General features: G+C 36.6%; 1 protein-coding gene across 2 annotated transcripts in view; it reads left to right on the plus strand.

The window, feature by feature from the left end:
• LOC100884036 (neprilysin-1) overlaps positions 1-26,813 on the plus strand; it is a 113,257-nt gene that overhangs the window by 13,175 nt on the left and 73,269 nt on the right. For both annotated transcript variants that reach the window (XM_076536152.1, XM_076536153.1), the window contains exons 4-5: positions 8,675-8,894; positions 22,069-22,176. In XM_076536152.1, coding sequence (XP_076392267.1) covers positions 8,675-8,894; positions 22,069-22,176 — 328 coding nt within the window. The remainder of the gene's footprint in view (positions 1-8,674; positions 8,895-22,068; positions 22,177-26,813) is intronic.

Here is a 26,813-nt window from a genome sequence, read left to right on the forward strand (position 1 = left end):
TCGCACGCACTCCAACAGTTTAAAAGAGATGTTAGAAACACGTGCAGCCAAGAGATGCTCTTAAAATTGAGCTCCACTTACGCGCAAGGAATTGTTCCAGATAATACTTGGTTGCAGAGGAAATTTATCTGTCACCGCATGTTAACACGTTAATACGAGAATTTTCATCGGTGCGGTATCAAAAATCAATCCGAAGAATTAATTAAGCGAAGATATCGGATAAACCGTGATCAATTAAGTCGTTCTTATTTGCCACAGCTTCCCTCGATGCCGGTGTTAATAAGTTTACAGTAATTACTGGGATTGCAGTCGGAGAGTGAGTGGGATTCGAATGAGATTGCAGTTTAAATCTTCAGGATATAGCCGGACATTGGGAGGAATACTCTAATTATATCCGTGCAGTATATTACCGGTGAATAAGCTCGTTTAAACTTTAACTCTTTCAAAGTTTCGAATTATTGCAGAATTTTTAATCGATCGAAAATCTCGAGTTTGAGAGACTAAAGAGTTATAGAAAGTTATAAAAATTAGTTATGGAAAGAGGACTACAAAAGTCAGGCAGAGTTATGAAGAAAGAATTTTAAAATAAAAAGGTTGAAATGTTGAAAAATGAAAATACGGTATCGTTTATAAATTTGTCGGAGCGTTACAGTTAGTTTAAGGAAACGATTTATGAAAGTCGATCGTTAAACGCAACAGTTTCCATCGAGAACGTTTTCCCGGGCATAGAATTATGGAAACGGGACCATAAGATTCTCGTCGGAATATATCCGATGATTTATTCAGTATCCAATATTCCATCAGGGCGAATGATGGATTCGAAAGGAAAGTGTTGGCTGGTATCGTTAGAACAGCACGTGTATCGCGATGAAGCCATACTTCAAGGTAAGCTTTCGAGGCAAATGTCAACCCTATACGAGGTCAGGGCTTTACCCTTCATCCTAACCTTCCTCTCTGTTCTACTCAAGATAAATCTTTTTCATCATTTACATTTTTCTTCCATTAAATTCTCTTTTTATGTTATTCATCGCTTATGCGGTGTTATAGGTCTCATTTACAATTTTTCATTTAAGGGTATTTCATGTGTTTCGAAGGTTCGCTTTGTTCGGGTATTTAGTGTTGAATATTGTCGTTTGGGTGATGTATTACTTGGGTTTGTTATCAGAGATGGTAGTATCAAGTGTTGGAATCACCATGTATTGTATCACCACGCGTTAGAATTATCACGCGATAGAATCACCACGCGTCAGAATTACCGCGCGATAGAATCACCACGCGTTAGAATTACCACGCGATAGAATTACCACGCGATAGTATCACTACGCGTTAGAATTACCACACGTTAGAATTACCACGCGATAGTATCACCACGCATTAGAATTACCACGCGATAGAATCACCACACGTTAGAATTACCACGCGTCAGTATTACCACGCGTTAGAATTAGCACGCGATAGAATCACCACGCGATAGAATCACCACGTGTTAGAATTACCAGGCGATAGAATCACCACGCGTCAGAATTACCGCGCGATAGAATCACCACGCGATAGAATCACCACGCGATAGTATCACCACGCGATAGAATCACCACGCGTTAGAATTACCACGCGATAGTATCACCACGCGTTAAAATTACCACGCAATAGAATCACCACGCGTTAGAATCACCACGCGATAGAATTACCACGTGTTAGAATTATCACGCGATAGAATCACCATACGTTAGAATTACCACGCAATAGAATCACCACGCGTTAGAGTTACCACGGCGTTAGTATCACCACGCGTTGTTGTTTCACGTATTGATATATCCACCCATTTGTACACCGCCATGCGTTCGTATTACCACGCGTTAGTATCACCACGCATTAATATATCCACGTGTTAGTATTATTTCACCTTGGAACCACCACGCGTTAGGAATACTAACGGTTAGAACCACCACGCATTGATACATCCACGCCTTAGTATTGCTACACGTTAGAATCACCACGCATTGTTGTTCCACGCATTGATATATCCACTTGTTAGTACTGCTATAACGTTAGAATTACCATGCATTGCATTGTTGTTCCACGCATTGATATATCCACGTGTTAGTACTGCTACACGTTAGAATCACCACGCATTGTTGTTCCACGCATTGATATATCCACTTGTTAGTACTGCTATAACGTTAGAATTACCATGCATTGCATTGTTGTTCCACGCATTGATATATCCACGTGTTAGTACTGCTACACGTTAGAATCACCACGCATTGTTGTTCCACGCATTGATATATCCACGCATTAGTACTGCTACGCGTTAGAATCACCTCGAGTTAGTATCACCACGCAATAGTACCACCACGCGTTAGGGATATATAGTGGGGATGGTCAAGAACTACTTATAGGAATCGGTAGGCTCGTGAGTACTAGCGAGAAAGCCGGTCTCGATCTCATGCGCCGCCTAGTGGCAAGCGTACGAATGACTCTGCCACAGCATCACCGCATATTGATACATCCACTCATTAGTATTGCTACATGGTACTCTCCCGTCAATACAATAGTACTGCATCAGTACCCACAAATTAAAACCAACGAGAACCGAAGTGAAATTGCAATATACTTAATATTCAGTCACAACCTGAAGTATGATATTAGTATCCAAACATATGAAATACAGTTCCACTTAGACCTAGCATAAATTGTTGTTATTCTTGTCAATTTTGTTAGGGCCTTTGATCATTGGCTGAACCTAGCACAAATTACAAAGTAAAATTATTCTTGCAACAGAAAATCGAGTCTCATAAAATCAATAATCAATCAATAATCAATAATCTATAAATCAACTAGGATACCGTACTTTCAGTAACGCCATGGTACCTCAATTCTTTATATCGCCACATCCTTCAAAGCACAGTTAACTTACCCAAAGTTGATTTCCCCCAAAGAAGAAGCCCTTCCTGATATTTGAAACCACTCTGAAAGGTTCCGAATGTAGTTCGAATGCGAAATTCGATAAGGAAATCGGTGTCAGGGGTAAGTCTGGGTCGAGTCTATTTTCATCCGTAGGGTTGCTCGATCAAGCTCGTGGAACTTCTATTAACGAGGCAACGAAACGCCCCGCTCGCGAGCTTCGCAAGTTGTTCGCCGCTGCATGCTGCGCGATCCAGCGTGTAATTGAGCGGACAGCTGACGAGCGAGGGTGGAAAAAAGTTGTCGAAAGTCGAGGAAGAAGGGATTTATCGAGCGGCAAGGTCGTTCTCGCCCCGTTTCGCTTGCTCGATAACAGATAATCCGACGATAACGCGAGTTTATGAGCCTCGCGGTCGTCAAGGGTAGAACACCCTCTTAATCGGATGATGTTGTAGGCTCGATTTCCGGTAGGGGTTCGTTCGGGGTTACTTTCATCTATTCACGCGATCTCCGCAAATGAATGCTTCAGATTCCAGATAATACAGAGGTTATGTTTATTTCAGCTTCCTCTGCCGGGACTTGAATAATGCATTTCATACCCTTTAATCTAATCGCGAGATCCTGCGATGAATGATGCTGAAAGTTAAAGACGCTTTTGAAGTTCTACATTTTCTGCTTGATTATTGCGTTTCATTTGCTGGGAGTAGCATCGTTCGGTATTTTGAAGAGGACTCTTGATCTAATTTTTACTGGGAATTCAAGATTTTTCTGGGGTTAATTAATCATGAATTTGTTTTATCTTTGCTTTTTGTTATTGGAGTCTTAATGAGGATCTGACTGTGATATTATAAGGAGGGAAATTACAACGTGTGGAATTATAATAGGTTGAATTGTAACATATGGCAGTACAACTTGTGGAATGCAAAATGTGGAATTGTAGAACGTGGAGTTACAAAGCGTGGAACTATGACGCATGGAATTATGATACGTGAAAGACTATAATGTGTAGAATCTCAACGAGTGACAAAACCATGTGTGGAATTATAATGCGTGAATTTGTAACGCGTGAAATTATAATGCGTGAAGTTACAACGCGTGAAATTATAATGCAAGAAGTTATAATGCGTGAAATTGCAACGCGTGAAGTTGTAACGTGTGAAATTACAACGTGTGAAATTATAACGCGTGAAATTATAATGCGTGAAGTTGCAACTCGTGAAATTACAACGCGTGAAATTGTAACGCGTGAAATTATAACGCATGAAATTATAATGCGTGAAGTTGCAACACGTGAAATTACAACGCGTGAAATTATAATGCGTGAAGTTGCAACTCGTGAAATTACAACGCGTGAAATTATTACGCGTGAAATTATAATGCGTGAAGTTGCAACTCGTGAAATTACAACGCGTGAAATTATAACGCGTGAAATTATAACGCGTGAAATTATAATGCGTGAAGTTGCAGCTCGTGAAATTACAACGCGTGAAATTATAACGCGTGAAGATACAAAGCGTGAAAATTATAACGCGTGAAATTATAAAGCATGAAGTTACAACTCGTGAAATTACAACGCGTGAAATTACAACGCATGAAATTATAATACGTGAAATTGCAACGCATGAAATTACAGTGCGTGAAATTATAACGCGTGAAATTACAGCGCGTGCTGAAATTTAAAAATGCTTTTGAGATTAAGATCTTCAGATATTCTTGAAACTTTTCCTCATCCAGGAATTTAATAAACACAAAAATTCCTCTAAACTTTATATCACATCCTAACTAAAATGCACCCAAAAGAGAAACATTCATTTTACATCTTTTTAAAGATTCCGACCAGATGATTTTAGGCAAAATGTCCTTGATATATTTTTCTGAAAACCTTCCGAAGACCTAAATAAAGCTAGCTTTTTTATCTAACCGTAGAATCTTGAATGCAACGAAAAATTCTCTATCTACCCAGATAATTTTGAGGTTATGTTTAATCAAGCATTCGCTCGGAATTTTCCTATCTGTTGAGGAATTGAATAATAAATATGATTTCCTTCAGGAGTTCTTTTAATCTAACCGTCTGATCTCGTGTAAAATGAATGGGAATGGTTTACGATGCTTTCGAGGTTATACTTATTCACCTCCGACGTTTTCTGCTTTGAACATTTCTGTACCATGTGATTTTCATTAATCCTTGATTGTGTTACTTGAAGGAAGATGGATGCAATTCGAGATATTTTTAGGTTATGAAGTATTTTCATTATCTCAAATATTTTTATAATTTCAACTTTCATGAAAAATTCTTAAGATTTGAAGTCTTGAATAGAACAAAGTCTTGAATGGAACGTAGAACAAAAATTCAAGAATTCTGTATAATAAGAGTCGAGATACTTTTGAGGTTATGAAGCCACGCGTTGTAATTCCACGCGTCGTAATTTCACGCGTTATAATTCCACGCGTTATAATTCCACGCGTTGTAATTTCACGCGTCGTAATTTCATGTGTTGTAATTCCACGCGCTGCAATTTCACGTGTTGTAATTCCACGCGTCGTAATTTCACGCGTTGTAATTCCACGCGTTGGAATTTCACGTGTTGTAATTCCACGCTTTCTAATTTCACGCGTTGTAATTCCACGCGTCATAATTTCACGTGTTGTAATTCTATGCGTTGTAATTCCACGCGCTGCAATTTCACGTCTTGTAATTCCACGCGTCGTAATTTCACGCGTTGTAATTCCACGCGTTGGAATTCCACGCGTCGTAATTTCCTGCGTTGTAATTCTATGCGTTGTAATTCCACGCTTTCTAATTTCACGCGTTGTAATTCCACGCGTCGTAATTTCATGCTTTCTAACTCCACGGGGTTTTAATTCGACGCGTCGTAATTTCACGTGTTGTAATTTCACGCGTTGTAGTTCCCATATTTAAGTCCTTGACATCTAATTTCACGGAAAAAAATGATTTCAACTTCCATATGATTTCAAAGCGATTTTATAGGTTACGTTCCTTCATCGTAAATCGAATTCTGGCAAGAAATGATTCGACTTCCAGCGATTCCGAACTTCAGCATGAATCAAGATAAAAAGCTTGGATTTCAAGTTTTTCGCCGATATTTCCGAACATCGTCCTCATAAGTTAAAAAGCTCGATATCGTCGAAAGAAATGACGATCGGTGGCTGACACGAACATTAATTTCAGTTTGCGGTATCCGATCGGTTGTATCGACAAAGAGTCATTCGTCATTGTCGAAAAGACGTACGACCGGTTACTTAGCGGCAAAAGCAATGACAATGAAAACCTCGGCTTTTAACTTTCGTATTCGCGGAACTTCAATTTTTCGTCAGATGACTGTTCCTCTTTCGCCTATTTATCCAAAGGGAACTTCGTATCATTCGTCTCTTTCACCGAAGACGTATGATCCCTGATCCGACTCCTTAAGAATCCTTCGTCCTTGGACATTAAACAGTAGAATGGGACAACGAATTGAATGCCAGCGAGGAAAAACACTCCGTTCTTTGGTCGTTTAAAATCGAATTTCACAGAATGTCCAAGGAAGACGTATTATCGAAAGAAAACTGGAGTTTCTGTAATGGCTTCGTCGGAAGAAGCGGCGCGATAGTCTTCGTCAAGCTACCTTTACCCTTTAGCAATCTCGACCATCCTCGCTTTCAAGTGCATTCTTAACTCTGGATTTTGGAAGGACGTCCAAGTCGTTAGCCGTCTCATACACTGCTTTCAGCTGCAACTTTAGGAGCTTCTAAACGTATTTTACCTACTTGCCCTGACGTTTTATGCTGTTTTCAACTTTTGGATCTGGGCTCAGAATAAATATATGGAATGTAGGGATAAACATGTGTATATGTAGACTTAAGTATTTATGTTTGAAGATAATCAGGAACCTAGGTGTCTATCTATCTATGTATCTATGTATGTATCTATGTACCTTCATATGTGTCTATGTATCTACATATGTATCTGTGTATCTATCTATGTATCTACATATGAATCTATGTACCTACATATGTATCTATGTATCTACATATGAATCTATGTACCTACATATGTATCTATGTATCTACATATGAATCTATGTACCTACATATGTATCTATGTATCTACACATGTATCTGTGTATCTATCTTTGTATCTACATATGAATCTATGTACCTACATATGTATCTATGTATCTACATATGAATCTATGTACCTACATATGTATCTATGTATCTACACATGTATCTGTGTATCTATCTATGTATCTACATATGAATCTATGTACCTACATATGTATCTATGTATCTACATATGAATCTATGTACCTACATATGTATCTATGTATCTACACATGTATCTGTGTATCTATCTTTGTATCTACATATGAATCTATGTACCTACATATGTATCTATGTATCTACATATGAATCTATGTAACTACATATGTATCTATGTATCTACACATGTATCTGTGTATCTATCTTTGTATCTACATATGAATCTATGTATCTACATATGTATCTATGTATCTACATATGAATCTATGTACCTACATATGTATCTATGTATCCACATATGTATCTGTGTATCTATATGTATATCTATGTATCTATCTATGTATCTGTCTATCTATGTATCTATATACCTATACAATCTACATACATACGTCTATCTACCTACATGTCCAGGCATTTAGCTACTTAGACATATACATACACATGTATGCAGGTACATATATCTGTGGATCTACGTATCTACACACGAAGGAGTCAATGAAACTAAATATATATACATCTAGATATTTGTAGACTAGGTGTCTGTGGACCTAGACTTAGAAGACACATATAGACCTACAAGTTTATAGACCCAGGTATTTATGGAGCTAGGTGTATGTGGACCTATATGTCCATGGATCTAGGTATCTATAGGTCTAGGTATTTGTGAAGTAGGTGTCTGTGTACATAAGTGTCTATAGACCTAGGTAGCTATGGTCCTAACTGACTATGGAGCTAGGTATCTATGGACCTTGGTGTCTGTGGATGTCTATGGATCTAGGTATTTGAGAACTAGGTGTCTATGGACCTAGGTAGCTAAGGCCCTAAGTGGTTATGAACCTAGGTGTCTATGAAGCTAGCTATCCATGAACCTAGGTGTCTATGAAGCTAGCTGTTCATGAACCTAGGTGTCTATGAAGCTAGCTATCCATGAACCTAGGTGTCTACTGATCTAGATATCTATAGATCTAGGTATCTGTGAACCTAGATGTCTGTGGACTTAGCTATCCATGAACCTAGGTGTCTACTGATCTAGATATCTATAGATCTAGGTATCTATGAACCTAGGTGTCTGTGGACTTAGGTGTCTATGGACCTAGGTGTCTGTGGACCTAGGTGTCTATGAAGCTAGCCATCTATGAACCTAAGTATCTATTGATCTAGATATCTGTGGACCTAGGTATTTGTGGACCTAGGTATCTGTGGACCTAGGTATCTGTGGACCTAGGTGTCTATAGACCTAGGTGTCTATGGACCTAGGTGTCTATCAACCTAGCTATCTACGAACCTACGCATCTACAAATCTAGATATCTATAGATCTACGTATCTATAGACCTAGGTATCTATAAACCTATCTATCTATAACTCTAAACGTCCATGAACCTAGGTGTCTATGAACCTAGCTATCTATGAACCTAACTATGTATCTAAGTATCTATTGATCTACGTATCTACCGAATCCACATGAAAGAAATCCACAGAAACACATGAAAGACTTTTCCATTGCAGGACGAAGCATGTATCAGAGAGAGGGATGGTCCAGAGGGTGTCTGCGACTCGAAAGCCTGCGAGGAAGCATCAAAAAGGATGGTGGCGTTCATGAAGAAGGGGGTTGATCCTTGCAAGGACTTCTATCAGTTCGCATGCGGCGGTATCCGTGATCAACAACCGTATCAGCCCAGTTCGAGCTTCAATATGCTTCAAGCAAGGGTCGACGACCACCTACACAGTGAGTGAACGATTCCTCATACTCCCTACGTCTTTTTTCCGCGTTCAGATACGAAGGCTTCTCGTTTCCTGAAAGTAAAATGTTTGCTCGAGCTTACCCTCCCTTCCGACACTCAAAACATCCGGTCGCTTAGCATTTTTCCCTAGTCACGTAAAAATATTGATGTTCAGAATCTATGCAATCGATGGAGCTGTAACCTCAATTTTACAGGCTGAAATTAACTTTCCTATTTATTAACCTTTCCTACGTATTAACCGATTTATTATTTACGAGTTTATTTATTATTACGAGTTTATTAACTTAACTCAGTTTATTATTTATCAATCGAATTTTGGAAAACTCGAGTAGTCAGAAAAAGAACTTCTAGTTTCAGAAGGTTAATTTACATCGCGATACATCGTGGTTCCATTTAGTTTTATCGCTCGAGATGTTACCTTTAGCCCCTCTTCATCCTCTTCGACGACCTTAATCAATTCGAAGCGTATCCTTAGAAACGGGATGAAAGGTCGCCGTTAAAAATTTCGTTGATGCACTTTCTTTCAGCAGTGCCTCTTTTTCTGGGAAGAAGATCGCCCCGGAGGAGGCTGGTCCTTTCATGCCATTTCATCGTACTTGTTCGCCTAATCTGTTGCTCCGACGTTGCGTTTTTCATGGTTCCTTAACTTGATTGCTGCCATGGGGACCATTAGTTTATTTATTAAATAACTCGACGACTATATTAAACTTGGTCAGACGGGGTTGCGAGAACTTTCATTTCAATATAATAATTTTACTATTTAAAATTATGTCATTCATGTACTTATGAGGGTTGTCTCTTATTTCAATATTGTTATTTAAGGAAACAAAAAGAATTATTTAAGTTATTTAAGGAAAAGAAAGAAAGTCATCAAGGTTAATTGAAGAGGTAGTCACATAAGTCTTCATTACAAAATTGTTTTGGTAATTCTCAAAAAAAGATGGAAATTTATAGCTAATATATGGGCTGGCACATCCACAGCCCCGCTTTTAACAAATCTAAATAAAAAAATTATCATAGTAACATTTTCCTGCACCTTTGGCTTGAAAATAAAAGAGACTGTCACTCCACCTAATTTAGGAAATAGCAGCTCAGAAAATAAAATTAATCAAAACGTGGAGCGAATAAAGTGGCGCAGATTATTTAGATTTGGACCTACAGGTCGTTCCAAAAGTTGTACCCACAGAAACGTATCACAGAATTCCCCGTCAACCCTTCGGATATTAAAAATTCAATATTAAATTCTGGGGTTACTGAAGTACGAAGTATGAAATTTTGAAGGCGTACACGTATTTTGAAGCTTCCTGTATGCATTCTGGCGAGGATACGCGCGAGTAAACAGAGGAGCAGTTGGGGGATGTAGGTCACACGCGATTAAAAGAGCTGGACGCGCACACGTCACGGCGCGCTGATGTAGGGGTTGAAAAACAAGTTGCCGCGTGTCCACCCCGACGAAACTGAGGAAAAAAGTTTCTTCGTTTTGCTCCACGCTGGATACTGCTTATACTTCCTGCACGAGTATGATCAATTTTGCAACACCTTCTCGACGCTGTTGTTTGCTCGTGTCTTCAATGAAGCATCCTCGTTGAATACCGGGTAAATAATTTCGCAACGTTCCTTCGCTACTTCGCGCGTTTCTTCTGGAAATCTGCAGAACTTTGCTAGACATTACGATAATGTGACAAGGGATGATTTATTGCTAGCTCGTTATAATGTTACACTTGTTTCCATGGAAATTCGATAGTACGGGTGTTTTATAATTTGAAAAGATTGCAAGTTTGATTTGAGAAAATATTTTTGTTGGAAGGGGGTAGTTTAGATGAGGAGGTATATTTCATTGTCATGATGGTGTATATGTAATAATTTATTGATGTAGTACAGCACTATATTATTACTGTAAGTGTATAATATTTGTATCTTTCATCTAGGACAAACTTGCAGAGTTTGGAAATTTATAGACTCTTACAACATACAGGTTAAGCATGTATTTAATTATATGCTGACAGTATATTATATAGGGTGTCTCACAACTAATATCCCTGAGAGGTAGCTGATTCTGAATGGGATTTCCCTTTACAAAAATAGGGTTTGAAGCTTTATTTTTTAATAGGATGGTGGGGTTCGCGATTCTGAACAACTTTTCCCTTTGCAAAAATTCGATACGATGCTTCGTTTCTGAGTTATTAAAGAAAAACACGGACCAATCAGAGCGCGAGCTACGCATGCGCAGACGCGAGAGCGTAGGCGGAGTCTAGTGTCCGCGCATGCGTACGGACCAACCAGAGCGCGATGACGCGTGCGCAGACGCGAGAGCGACAGCACAGCCTAGCTCCTGCGCATGCGCTCTGATTGGTCCGTGTTTTTCCTTAATAACTCAGAAACGAAGCTTCAGATCGAATTTCTGTAAAGGGAAAAGTCGTTCAGAATCTCGAACCCCTCCACCTTATATCAAGAGTGAGACACCTTGTATATATATCTAGTGCGATACTGATCATTTTCTTCAATATAATTTATGATCCGTGTGAAGCACAGTTTTTTTCTTACAAGAGTTTGTTGTTTAGTAGAACATTTTGTAGTATCCATAGCATCTGACTAAGAAAATAGTGGAAGAAAGTATAAGAAACGAAGGCTTGGCAAGCGTTTAAAAGTGAACTTTTCCTTTGTTCTCCGTGCGACCACTTGGCGCCAGATTTTTTCGAATTTCTTCATCGAGAAGATATCCTCTCGGAGATATCCCCTCGGTATCCTAGTCATCTCTTTTTCTGACACACTTTTTGCGTTCAATCTGTCTTGACACATTCGATGTTAGCCGTAGATTCGTTTTGCCAATTTTCTGCGGGATTTTATCAACATTTGTTCGAGATTTTTCTGTCTCGTTTGGTACCCTATTTCGCGTCCAATTTGATCCGACTATCGAGGTTTTTTGGAAAAACTTCGCTGAACGAATTCCAGTGAAAATTTTTGATTGAAAACTTTTGAAGAAGATTTTCTCTAGATTTTTAGATTTCTATATTTTTAAATTCATGGATGCTTAGGTATTTAAATTCTTAGATTTCCCATTTCTTAAATCCCTAAATACCGAGATTCTTCACATCAGTATTTCTGCATCACAAAATTTTTCTCCCAATCAGCACGATTAGCAGTGTGATCAGTCGAAAGACCACTAAATCTTGGGAGATACAGGAAATAGGTGAAGAACATTTTCACGGTCTAGAACGATCAACGGAAACCCGTGTCTCCCGGAACAGCGACGAAGCCTTAAACAGTATCTGAATTTACGTAAGACGAAAGAAGGGGGTTACAAACTTGATTAATCCAACGTGTTTAATGGGTCAAGTTCGTCTCCGTAAGCTGGACGAGAGTTACGTGGAGACTCGATCATTCGAATCGACTCTTCTCGATTCAAGCGAAATCGCCGTCTTAAACTATGGGTTTGGCAAGCGAATTCGTGACCTCCTTAAATATTTTATTATTCTGTATTTCAAAACCTGCTTTCTGTCTCAGAGAAATTATTCCAGCACTTACAAGATTAAATTATTCTGATAAAAAATTTGTATTCAAGAATTTTTTATGAAATAACTTTCGAAACAAAATTAACAAACCGAAGTCGAATAAAAAATTCCCTACTCGAAAAATATAGAAATCAATAAAAAGATTGCTAGATTCTCGCATCGGTTTTGATATTAAACGAGGCGAAGTATGAAATAAACGGTAAAGTTTGATATAAATAGTTAGCGATTAATTCGGGTGTAATTAACATGTCGGTGAAATTGACGAAGACCCAATTAAAGTTTCTCGGTTTCGAAAAGTTTAACGAACGAAATGGAGGGAGAGATACGTTGCTCGTTTCTTCGGAGTCAGTTCTACTGATTAAGCGGGAAAGCTCGTTTCGTATTTCACGTGGTGCTCGGCTACATTGTCTGACCGCAAATTCGATAATCTCCCGGGGCTTCACCGAAATTAGCTTTATCACTTCGGCCTGGCAGAACTATTTCGGTTTTGTCTAGACGCGTTATTTCTCTTCGTTAATTGTTTTCGCTTTTCACGTTCTAATTATTCCTTCCTCTTGTCGAGTATGTTCTCGTAACTATATTTTTAGATGGAACTTATTATCAGATTATTCTGTGTTATTGATTGTTGGTTGATTGCTGTTGATTATCAATATCAATATCAATCATAAATATCAAGCAGCAATATCAAACATCAATATCAAACATCAATATCAATCATCAATATCAAGCAGCAATATAAATCATCAATATCAAACATCAATATCAAACATCAATATCAAACATCAATATCAAACATCAATATCAAACATCAATATCAAACATCAATATCAAACATCAATATCAAACATCAATATCAATCATAAATATCAAGCAGCAATATCAAACATCAATATCAAACATCAATATCAATCATCAATATCAAGCAGCAATATAAATCATCAATATCAAACATCAATATCAAACATCAATATCAAACATCAATATCAAACATCAATATCAAACATCAATATCAAACATCAATATCAAACATCAATATCAAACATCAATATCAAACATCAATATCAAACATCAATATCAAACATCAATATCAAACATCAATATCAAACATCAATATCAAACATCAATATCAAACATCAATATCAAACATCAATATCAAACATCAATATCAAACATCAATATCAAACATCAATATCAACCATCAATATCAAACATCAATATCAAACATCAATATCAAACATCAATATCAATCATCAATATCAAGCAGCAATATAAATCATCAATATCAAACATCAATATCAAACATCAATATCAAACATCAATATCAATCATCAATATCAAGCAGCAATATAAATCATCAATATCAATCATAAATATCAATCATCAATATCAATCATAAATATCAATCATAAATATCAATCATCAATATGAATCGTCAATATCAGTCATCAATATAAATCGTCAATATCAATCATCAATATAAATCAATGATTATTGATTATTGATTGATTTATTGGTAATTGGATCATATTAGTTTATCATTAAATCATTGATTGCTATTAATTGAAGCATCAAATCAATGATCAGCAACAGAGTATCAGATTATTGATTATCATGAATGTATCAACGTGATCATCAATTGTTCATCAATGATTGATTGTCACTAATTGTTCATCAATGATTGATTATCACTAATTGTTCATCAATGATTCATTATCACTAACTGTTCAATAGATCATTCATTACTATAAATTGTCTATTAGACAGTGAATTTATGCTCCACATACAAGGAAATTTTTAAGTAACCATATAAATCCACGTTACTTAAACTTTGGCTAGGAGAATATCGATAAAAATGGCGAAAACATTGGCCCCAATAAAAAAACCGCAGATTGCGGTGCATAAGATGCAACGATCGCATAAACATAATTTATGCTTGGAAACGGTGAGCATCGATCATCCGGTGTGAGGTAATGACTCCAGCGACGTCTCTTCGGCGCCGGAAGCGGAAAAAGAACCTTGCGAACAAGATGAAAGCTGTGCGTACAAAATGGCGGAACCGAATCGTTAATTGAGGCACAGCTCAAATATAATAAAGATAAATATTATTATGCTTTGCATTTAATACCAGTTACGATTTGTATAATCAAAGATAGCTGAAAGTATGAATAACATTTCAAGCTATTTTATTTTAATATTGCAACGGTGATTAATTATTTCACCGTCGAAAATATCATGCGTTGAGAATTTAATCCGTGAAAGCATATTAAAGCCTCCGATGTAATATTCGGTTTCAAATTAATAACAATTCACTGATTCCTACCTTTGTACACGAATTTTCCTTTACACGATAAAAGCTTAACTTCACCCAATTCGAATTCGAGCCCCCGAATAATATCGAAAAGTTAACCAATTACAAAAGTTTACCCGAAAATTGTTTCATTAACAACCAAATAACAATACCGCGATATCTCGTTAAGTTGCAGTAATAACGAAAATTCTTTCGGGTTAATGAAACCAGGGTGCTATAGAAAATAAACGAGTGCAATTTAGCCGGGTTTTTACTTTCCATCGAGAACGAAGCGAGAGCACGTAGCAGATAAGGGATAAAAAATGTTACAATATCCGGAAACAGAAAATGGATGAATTTTTATTCGCGCGGGGGTTAAAAAGTTTGCATAGGGTCGGTTTTTAATATCCCGTTTTTCATGGAATACATTACGGACTCGGCCATTATGCCTGCTCGTATTACCAGGATGTTACGTGGAAATAATACGCGGTATGCCAAATGAGGCTGTGAAAAAAAAGAACTTCCCCATTATGCGATCGCAATTTACATGCGCATCAACCTGCTGAAAGACAATTTTTTTTTAACAATTAAAACAAGCGAGTTTCATAACGATTATAAAACGCTTCGCTTTAATTAATTCTTTAAGGATTTGCATAAAAGTTCGTGGAAGTTACGGAGACGCTGAATCTTTCTCGATTTATCACGGAACAAGAAAAGTGGTCCGCTTTTGTTCCGCCATTTCTTTCAGACGCGAAATTATTCAACTTTTGTGTTTGCCGATTTTTCAATCGTACTTTAATGATCTTTCGATCGATGCAAATTTAACGTGCATTTTACGGAACAGATGGAAATTCGTTTGAATGGAATGACAAAATGGCGGAGTGGAATGAAAATGAAAGACACAATGGTGGACAAGATGGCGGACAGAGAGGATTCAAAGAGGACCTAACCTCAAATTGTACTTTGCAAAATTCTAACCCTATTTCTACTTTCTAAAATAAAATATACTTTCTGCAATAAAATATACCTTCTATATTTTTATAAAGAATGCAATATTCATAAAACAGCATTTTCCAAAAAAGAATGAATGGAAATAGAAAATGGTGGAGTGGAATGAAAATGAAAGACACAATGGTGTACAAAATGGCGGACAGAGAGGATTCAGAGAGGACCTAACCTCAAATTGTACTCTGCAAACTTCTAACCCTATTTCTACTTTCTAAAATAAAATATACTTTCTGCAATAAAATATACCTTCTATATTTTTATAAAGAATGCAATATTCATAAAACAGCATTTTCCAAAAAAGAATGAATGGAAATAGAAAATGGTGGAGTGGAATGAAAATGAAAGACACAATGGTGTACAAAATGGCGGACAGAGAGGATTCAGAGAGGACCTAACCTCAAATTGTACTCTGCAAACTTCTAACCCTATTTCTACTTTCTAAAATAAAATATACTTTCTAAAGTAAAATACACTTTCTGTAATAAAATATATTTTCTAAAGTAAAATATACTTTCTGTAATAAAATATACCTTCTATATTTGTATAAAGAATGCAATATTTGTAGAACAACATTTTCCAAAGAAGAATAAATGGAAAGAGAAAATGGCGGAGTGGAATGAAAATGAAAGACAGAATGGTGGACAAAATGGCGGACAGAGAGGATTCACTCAGAGGACCTAACCTCAAATTGTACTCCGCAAACTTCTACCCCTATTTCTACTTTCTAAAATAAAATGTACCTCGTGTATTTCTATAAAGAACACAATATTTGTAAAACAAAATTTTGTAAAAAGCAGAAAGAATAAAAGAGTAAAGAAAGATGTCGAAGGTGAACGATCAATGGAGCATACGAAAGAACGCAGAAAGAAAATGAAAACGGGTCCAGCGGTAAAGTTTTGGTACAAAAAAAGGCTTGTGTGCGCGTGGCTAGCGCCGAAATTTCGAGTTTCCATTTAGAGGAAAATCGCGAGACGAGAAAGTGACGACAAAAGAAGGGAAGAGGCTCGGTGGATGGGGTAAAGGGGATGGTAAAAGTAAAAGAACCGACAGCCACGGACTTCCGTTGGTACTTTGGACGCGGATTCGCGACGAGTGCCTACGAATCTCGCCTCTCGAAACGCTGTGTAACGAGTTTCCAGATAGCGATTCACCCATTTCGCGCAACCGCTCGCTTTATTCCGCCGAGTTGCTCTCTGTTCTTTGGAATTTTTACTCCTGCACAGTTTCGCGGCAACGATTTTACCCCAAAAACTTTGTATACAATTCGAGATATTGATGTTACGGACCTACATACTTGTTTACGGTACAAATTGTTTCGTTCGAATTCTTAGCGTGCTATGGAAATGGGCTTTTAACATCGGTTTATCATATTTATTTATTTTGGTACGAATTTTTCGGATGAATTCATTCTGAGGATGCGATAGAAATGGGTATATAGATTTACACCAGGAAGTTTATTGTATTGAGCACGAGTCACATATATCGAATTTTTGAGATATTGATGTTACAAAGGACTTAGATACGAATTTTCGGTTGAATTCGTTCTTCAGATACAAATGGGTATCTAAATTTACATGCACGAGGAAGTTGATCGAACACGAGTCACATGTATCGAATTTTTGAGATACTGATGTCACTATGGACGTAGATGCTTGTTTACTTAGATAAGAATTTCTTGTTCGAATTCATTCTTCAGATACAATAGAAATGGGCATATAGAGTTACATCCACGAGGAAGTTCATTGTATCGAACACGAGTCACATATTTCGAATTTCTGAGGTATTGATGTTACTATGGAGTTAGATACTTATTTACTTCTATAAGAATTTCTTGTTCGAATTCATTCTTCACATACAATAGAAATGAGCATATAGACTTACATCCTCGAGGAAGTACATTGTATCGAACACGAGTCACATATATTGAATTTCTGAGATATTAATGTTACTATGCCCTTAAATACTTATTTACTTCTATAAGAATTTTTTGTTCGAATTCATTCTTCAGATACAATAGAAATGGGCATATAAACTTACATCCACAAAAAAGTTGATTATATCGAACACGAGTCACATATGTCGAATTTCTGAGATATTAATGTTACTATGCCCTTAAATACTTATTTACTTCTATAAGAATTTTTTGTTCGAATTCATTCTTCACATACAATAGAAATGAGCATATAGACTTACATTCACGAGGAAGTTGATTATGTCGAACACGAGTCACATATATCGAATTTTTCAGATATTGATGTTACTATGGACTTAATTCAAACTACTCATATCGAGGTAAATAAGTATCTAATTCTTCTAAAAAATGTAATAGAAATAAACACTCATATTCACACACATCAGAAGTGAGTAGCACCAAACATGAATTACATACATCAAATTTTCGACAGCATCAAAGACAAATTGAACAGTGAAAGTGAGTCTTGAAATTAGAAATGCATTCTTCTGTTTATCAAAATGTAATTCATTAATGAAATACATAAAAACTTCTTACTTAAAAAAGATACAAATTATAACAACATCATGTTCAAAAATTTTCATCCATGTTTCCTGATATCTACATTTGTTAATAAATTAAAAATCATTTTTATAAGCTTTCTAAAAAATGAAACAATACTTCAGCTCTTAAATTATTGTCTTAACACGTTGACTGCCACGTCATCCATATATGGGTGACACTTAAGTTGCTAAACTGACTTAACATGAGCATTATTAAAAATTTGTTCACTTTTCTCATAAAAAATTCTTGCATTAATTAGATGGATCTATGGAAAAGAAATGTAATAAGATATTGTGAAAATATTTGGTAAAATTTATTAAAAATTAAAACACTACTTGATAAAATTTTTAATTGTTTCAATGTGGCAGTCAATGTGTTAAATTGTATGGTCTTGAAACTATTAAAAAATTGTATCATCTCGAAATTACAATAAAGCCGAATCTCTCGGACATTCGCTTATATCGTGCAGATCATTTTCCTCTCCACGAGGAGGCATATTTGTGAATCAATAGAGACTGACAAGGTTCATATGACGTACAGGCGGATTGTAAAGACTGTGAAGTATAATAAAGAGACGTAGAAAGTGGAAAGGAAGAGAAGAGAGGACGTGGAAGTGGAGGACGTCCCACAGGAGGTCAGCAAAGGCCTCACGGAAGGCCGGATCGGCTACACGGTTGGCCGTACTATAAATATTTCATGTTAATCGATATACGTGCACACGGAAGTGTGTCATGCACGTTGTCCTACAAGTCGACACAATGCTCCACATACAAGGGTTACGTTCGCCGAATGATCTTGCACGATCGAAGTAACTCGTTTTGATCACTTTTAATTCTTTTTTAACGGGGTTAATGAACTGAGGTTAACCCTCGAAAGGCCAATCAGAAATAGATACACGTGTGGTCCATATGAGGTCAATTTTGATATATCAATTAATCATTGTAGATTGATAAATTAACTGGAAAATAAACATTGTGTAGATTGTGTGTACGGTGAAGAAAATTTTGAATGTATCAAAATATCGTGCAGCAATCGAGTCCGTATTCGCCCAAGTATCGGAAAACGTATCGTACAAAAATCTTGAATAAAACGTTTTACATCTTCGTAGGAAAATATCAAACATTTTCCGACATTTCCTCGGAAACTTTTCGAATGTTAAATTTCTCGTGGAAAGAGGATGAATCGCGAGTCCGCGACTCGTCGCGAGAATAGAATTATGGCGATGTGTGTCGAAGTTCGATTGTTCGGCATCGATAGAGATAGATGACCCCCGGATAAATTTTCTCAAGACGTTTTCAGCTTGTTTTCTTTCGTTCGAATGTAAATTTCCATTCTGGTCGCGTTACCGTGCTAAATCGACCATTCTAAAAGCTCTAACAGGGTTACTAGGAATATTTTAATGGCCGGTTCGGTATGTTTGCTCGCGTGGGCGTAGGGGCATTCGATCTTTTATTTCGGTTAAATTGCACCGGCTCGAACCTTTGCCATTTTCGATCCCCCCTTCCATGGCGGACCGTTATATTCCCTCGAATTTTTCTGTCGATCTTTTTATAGGGTCGTGAATTTCTAATTCCTTCGACGGGATCATTTCCGAAGAGTAATTATTTTTGTACCGTGTATTTATACTTTTATTGAGAACTTGCTACGATCGTTATTGATCTGCCTTCGTTCCTAAAAATTAACGCCTTAACCTACAATTTTTACAAGTTATTTTATTTCATTTTTATTACAAGTTATTTTATTTTATTTTTATTACAAGTTATTTTATTTTATTTTTATTACAAGTTATTTTATTTTATTTTTACTACAAGCAACTTATTATTGCTACAACGTTAAAGCAATTTAAGGACATTAATACACATATTCAGCAATTCTTGATTATAATCAGAGTTGAAACCAAAAGTCAATTGTTGTGAAAATATGAGGGTTTATCATATTCGAAGTGGGCGTCACGAGCGCCAATTTCCAATTCCCAATTCCCCCGATTCCAAATTTCTCCAATTCCAATTTTTCCAAATTCCCAATTCCCCCGATTCCAAATTTCCCCAATTCCAATTTTCCCCAATTCCAAATCTCCCCAATTCCAAATTTCTCCAATTCCAATTTTCCCCAATTCCACATTCCCCAATTCCACATTCCCCAATTCCACATTCCCCAATTCCACATTCCCCAATTCCACATTCCCCAATTCCACATTCCCCAATTCTAACAATTCCCAATTCCCAAATCCCCAATTCCCACAATCCCCAATTTCCACATTCCCCAATTCCCACCTTGCCCAATTTCCAAATCCCCAATTCCCACATTCCCCAATTCTCACATTCCCCAATTCCCAAATCCCCAATTCCCACATTCCCCAATTTCCAAATCCTCAATTCCCAATTCCCCCAATTCCCAATTCCCCCAATTCCCAATTCCCCCAATTCCCAATTCCCCCAATTCCCAATTCCCCCAATTCCCAATTCCCCCAATTCCCAATTCCCCCAATTCCCAATTCCCCCAATTCCCAATTCCCCCAATTCCCAATTCCCCCAATTCCAAATTTCCGCAATTCCAATTTTCCCCAATTCCAAATCTCCCCAATTCCAAATTTCTCCAATTTCCAATTCCTCCAATTCCCAATTCCCCCAATTCCCAATTCCCCCGATTCCAAATTTCCGCAATTCCAATTTTCCCCAATTCCAAATCTCCCCAATTCCAAATTTCTCCAATTCCAATTTTCCCCAATACCCAATTCCCCCAATTCCCAATTCCCCCTATTTCAAATTTCCCCAATTCCAATTTTCCCCAATTCCAAATTTCTCCAATTCCAATTTTCCCCAATTCCAAATTTTTCCAATTCCAATTTTCCCCAATTCCCAATTCCCCCGATTCATCAATGCGACGAGTGCGTCAGAAGTGCGTCATGAGTGTGTCATGAATGCGATGAATGCGTCACGAGTGCGTCATGAATGCGACGAGTGCGTCACGAGTGTCTCATGAGTGCGTAATGTGTGCGTCACAACTGTGTCATGAGTGCGTCACGAGTGCGTCACGAGTGCGTCACGAGTGCGTCATTATATTGCAAGGGGTTGAAAGGAGTAGAACTTTTAATACTTAACGGGCCACATAACATTATAACATAATTTTATTTAATCAAACATGCTTCACAATCATTTTCATTTTACAAATAGATGTACTTCTAACATTTCAAGTAGTAATATCAGTCTTCAATTCTACTTCGAGAAAGCTAGCTTCGATAATACCAAGCGTTTTAGATATTCTAGATATTCCATTGACGATAACCTGAGTTCCAAGAATATTTCTAGTGGCACAGTGTCTATGTAAACTATCTTGCAATTTATTGTGTCCACATATATAGTCACTGAAGTATGAACAAAATTGAAAGATGGTCAAAACTAAAAGCTGAACAAAATTGAAACATGAATCAAACTGAAAGCGGAATAAAATTGAAAGATGATCGAAACTGAAAGCTGAACAAAATTGAAAGATGGTCAAAATTGAAAGCTGAACAAAATTGAAAGATGATCGAAACTGAAAGGTGATCAAAATCGAAAGATGGTCAAAACTGAAAGCTGAACAAAATTGAAACATCAATAAAACTGCAAGCTGAACAAAATTGAAAACTAAATAAAATTGAAAGCTAAACAAAATTGAAACATCAACAAAACTGAGAGCTGAACAAAATTGAAAACTAAATAAAATTGAAACATCAACAAAACTGAGAGCTGAACAAAATTGAAAACTGAATAAAATTGAAAGCCGAACAAAATTGAAATATAAACAAAATTAGTATAATAAAAATTGTGTTAACAGTAATGAAATCTGTGTTTCAGAATTACTGGCGAACAAAACGGGTCAAATGGTTGGCGAATTCGAGAAGCTGGGTCAATTTTACAGCGACTGTTTGGCGTTCAAAGAGAGAGCGGTGAATTTTACACCCGGTAAGTGAATCTTCCGTTTCGATCGATACGTTTAGAACGCGGTTTCTCTATTTGGAGCGTGTAGTAGCCTTCTCTATTTGGAGGAACGATACGCGCTGACAGACAAATGTATCGTTGTTGCCGGATACAACGTCACGACGTCGCGTCGCTGTGTCGACCGTTCTAACGACGCAGTTTCCGGCGACGATACGCGATCAAAATGAAACTCTCGAGAGCCTTGATTCGATTTTGATAGATACGGACAAGACGCTTTATCGCGTAAGAAACTTAATAATAACACCGTTTTACTAGAATATCGTTTGTAAAGTGATACTTTACTGTTCTCTTACAACGATTCCCACGAGATCTATTCTGATGGGAAAAGAAATATAATATTGATTAAAGGAGTAGTTTACAAATTTTGCTGTTTATTTTTATACAGAATCGTTTAAATCAGGGAAGGTATCTTTAACTTAAGAGAGGCAATATCTTTAGAATTGAAAGATGAAGTATTCTTTCGCCCCAAATAATTTTTGAATTACTCTCTGACTACAAACATCAATTTCTACTGAAGTACAAGAAATTAATTAGCTACAGTGTCGATTTCAACCCCAATATCTCTCAAAGCCTAGACGAAAGTTGCATGAATTCGGAAGACAAATTATTCGGAGAAGATAGCTTTCTTCTTCGAGGACCAAGAATTCATTGCTCCTTCACCTCCTTCTACGTCTTTCTCTTTTTCTCTGTCGTCTTTTTTACTCTTACTTTTATTCTACTCTGCTATCTTCACTTTTCATTTCTTTCATTCTTTGTCTTCTCTGCTGTGCTTTTTGAATGACTTCCTTTTAGAAGTTCAAATATATGTACAGGGTGTCAAATTTATACACTCAAATATTTATGTAAAGACGATACACTCGAATGTCTGATTGAAGAGGACTTTTTTTAAAGTCCTTAAGAATTTTTATTATTGAAGAGAATAAAGAGAATTTTTTTATAAAATTGCAGGTAAAAGTTACATAACGTCCAAGACAAATGTGACGTATGTTGTGTATGAACATATGTTCTACATGAACAAAATATGAAGATCAATTTCAACTTTTTAAATGAATTTTTAATGCATAGTTCTGTACAAAATTACTCCACAATTGCTTCACATTTTCTGCAATCACAAAATCACTTGTGAAAAATTATGTCTCGTTTCAACTTACCGAAAGCTATTAACCTGACTATAAATAGTTGCATAAACATTGACCTACTACAGTTATCCTTCACAGAGCACTATTAACCAAGGTTAACTATAGTCGCCAACAGCTGCTAAGCGACCTATCATTAACAAAGTATATCGTACAAAAACTGAGCAAACGTATCCCCGAATAAAAGCGGACTAACTATACAAAAAACGTAGATACACTCGAGCGTGGGATCGAGGGTTCTGCGAATTCCGAGAATAAAATAAATCGTGGGAGTAAGAAGGGATGTGCGTAATGGACACGATAGCCCACAACACGGAACACCCCATGTTTCGATTCCAGATGCTCGCAATCTTATTTTACACGGATCCCTTGCTCCATAAATACCAACTCCATAAAATGCAACCGAAGGAAACTAAATACGCTAAATGAAATTTTGCTAATGAAACTTGCCACGAACGTTTGTAACAGAATTGTAATAAAAATGCAGTTGCTAATTGGAACTTGCGACGAACATTTGTAACAAATCTTGTAATAAAAATGTAGTTGCTAATGAAATTAAAACGAAAATTTGCGAGAGAACATTTAATAAAAATGTAGTTGTTAATGAAACTTGAAACAATAATTTATAACAGAACCTGTAATAAAAATGTTGCTAATGAAACTGGCTACGAACATTTGTAACAAGTCTTGTAATAAAAATGTAGTTGCTAATGAAATTAAAACGAAAATTTGCAACAGAACATTTAATAAAAATGTAGTTGTTAATGAAACTTGAAACAATAATTTATAACAGAACTTGTAATAAAAATGCAGTTGCTAATTGAAACTGACTACGAACATTTGTAACAGAACTTGTAATAAAAATGTAGTTGCTAATGAAACTTACAATGAAAATAACCAAACACTATAAATAACTAAACTACATTAACCAAATAATGTAGTTGGTTAATCTTTCAATTTCGTTATTGAACTTGTTACTGTATTAATACGTTGAACGCCACAGTAGAAATTGACGTATGTAGTCAGACTACAATAAACATTATTAATAATAGAAGAATACTTAATCTGTCAATTTCATTATAGAACTTGTTACTATACTAATATGTTGAACACCACAGTAGAAATTGACGTATGTAGTCAGACTACAATATACATTATTAATAATAGAAGAATACCTAATCTGTCAATTTCATTATAGAACTTGTTACTGTACTAATATGTTGAACACCACAGTAGAAATTGACGTATGTAGTCAGACTGCAATGCAAAAATTATTCACAGCAAAAGAACACTTGCTCTTTCAATTTCATCATTGAACTTGTTACTGTACTAATATGTTGAACACCACAGTAGAAATTGACGTATGTAGTCAGACTACAATATACATTAATAATAACAGAAGAATACTTAATCTTTCATTTTCATTATTGAACCTGTTACTGTATTAATACATTGAACGCCACAGTAGAAATTGACGTCAGTAGTCAGACTGTAATACAAAAATTACTCCCAGTCAAAGAACACTTGTTATTTCAATTTCATCATTGAACTTATTACTACATGTATTAATACCTTGAGCGCCACAGTAGAAAGTGACGTCAGTAATCAGACTGCAATGCAAAAATTATTCACAATCAAAGAACACTTACCCCTACAATTTTATCATTCAACTTGTTACTATAATGTATTAATACCTTGAGCGCCACAGTAGAAAGTGACATCAGTAGTCAGACTGCAATGCAAAAATTATTCACAGCAAAAGAACACTTACCCTCTTAATTTCATCATTGAACTCGTTACTATAATGTATTAATACCTTGAGCCCCACAGTAGAAAGTGACGTCAGTAGTCAGACTGCAATACAAAAATTACTCCCAGTCAAAGAACACTTACTCTTTCAATTTTATTATTGAACTTGTTACTATAATGCATTAACACCTTGAACGCCACAGTAGAAAGTGACGTCAGTAGTCAGACTGCAATACAAATATTATTCACAGCAGAACACTTACTCTCCTAATTTACATCTCTCAACCTATTACTGTACATCATTACCTCACAGAGCTCTAGAAAATATCTTCCACTTGCTATATTCCATAATTAATTTAACTGAATTTGTAATATGACATGTGACCGAAGATGACACGTGAACAAGGGTTAAATGTGAACAAGGGTAACACGTGACCAAGGGTTAAATGTGACCAACATGCCAATGCATCAGTAGTCTCCAGTCCCCATTTTAAATAAAAAATGAAAGCATCTTACAACAGCGAAAAAGAGCAAAAGAGAATCGGTGTGCGTAGAAAGGTACACGTGTTGCACGTGAATGTTACGGCGTACAGTAGGCACGTTGCACGGCAACGTGAGCACAATACATCTGTCACGGCGTTCATTCATTTATTCAATCGTCGACACAGATGTTCCATTTTTGCCCCCTTTGCCTCGTTCCTCTTCTTGGAACGGCGAAGGCAGCGCTTTCGTTGGCCGAACTGATCGATTATTCATACGCATGGAAAATCACGAAACTCTCCCGCGAGCAATAAAACCGGCTTTACTTTTTTACCACGGATCTCTGTCGATCTGGTCGCATATGGTCGTCGCTGTACAAACGCGTCACCGGCGTAACCGTATTCGTTATAAATTCATCGGAACGTTGATATTTCGAGCGATTTATGCCGCTTTGGGCCACACGTTTATTTACGAATAAACATTTCGTTCTTTTTTTTTGCGGTTCGATCGTAAATCAGGATCGCTTCTTCGACTCTCTATTTTCGTTCCGTCTCAATTTTATTTGCGCGATGTATTAAAAAGAGGTCGGGCGTTTTGTCGAAGTAGCAACTCGACGGAAATATTTTTCAAGATCGTTATCTTCCTGCACCGTGTTCTCGTAAACTGATTTCAGAATTTAAATGCAAAACTTTGCATTGCTTTTTTACCGATAAATTTTCGTAGTTACGAAAACAGTAAATACAATCGCAATACGGAATATCGCTTTGCGTTTCATTTCGAAGATTTCAATTTTCACAGCGATGCATTGTAAATTTTCTTACATTGACAGAATTCGTAAAATTCTACGAATATTCTTTTCGAATAAAATTTTCAGTTTGCTCGTAAAGGAAGTAAAGCCAAATAAAATCGAGCCCACAAAACCCTCGATACCTGCATTCGAAAAGTATTTCGATTAAAGAAGCGCTGCACACTGACAAAAGTGTCGACCTAAATTGTCCGTCCACAAAGCAGGAGGGCGAAACAATATCTTCGTGTAATATTAAAATATTACGGATCGCAGTTCTCTGCAGTGGAAGAATATACAGGGTGTCTCGCAACTAGAGTCTCTGAGGGGTAGCTGATTCTGAATAGGATTTCCCTTTGCAAAAATGGGATTTGAAGCTTCGTTTTTTTATTGGGTGGTAGGGTTCGCGATTCTGAACAACTTTTTTCTTTGCAAAAATTCGATTTGAAGCT

The sequence above is a fragment of the Megachile rotundata genome, chromosome 10 (assembly GCF_050947335.1).
Source record: "Megachile rotundata isolate GNS110a chromosome 10, iyMegRotu1, whole genome shotgun sequence".
NCBI lineage: Eukaryota > Metazoa > Arthropoda > Insecta > Hymenoptera > Megachilidae > Megachile > Megachile rotundata.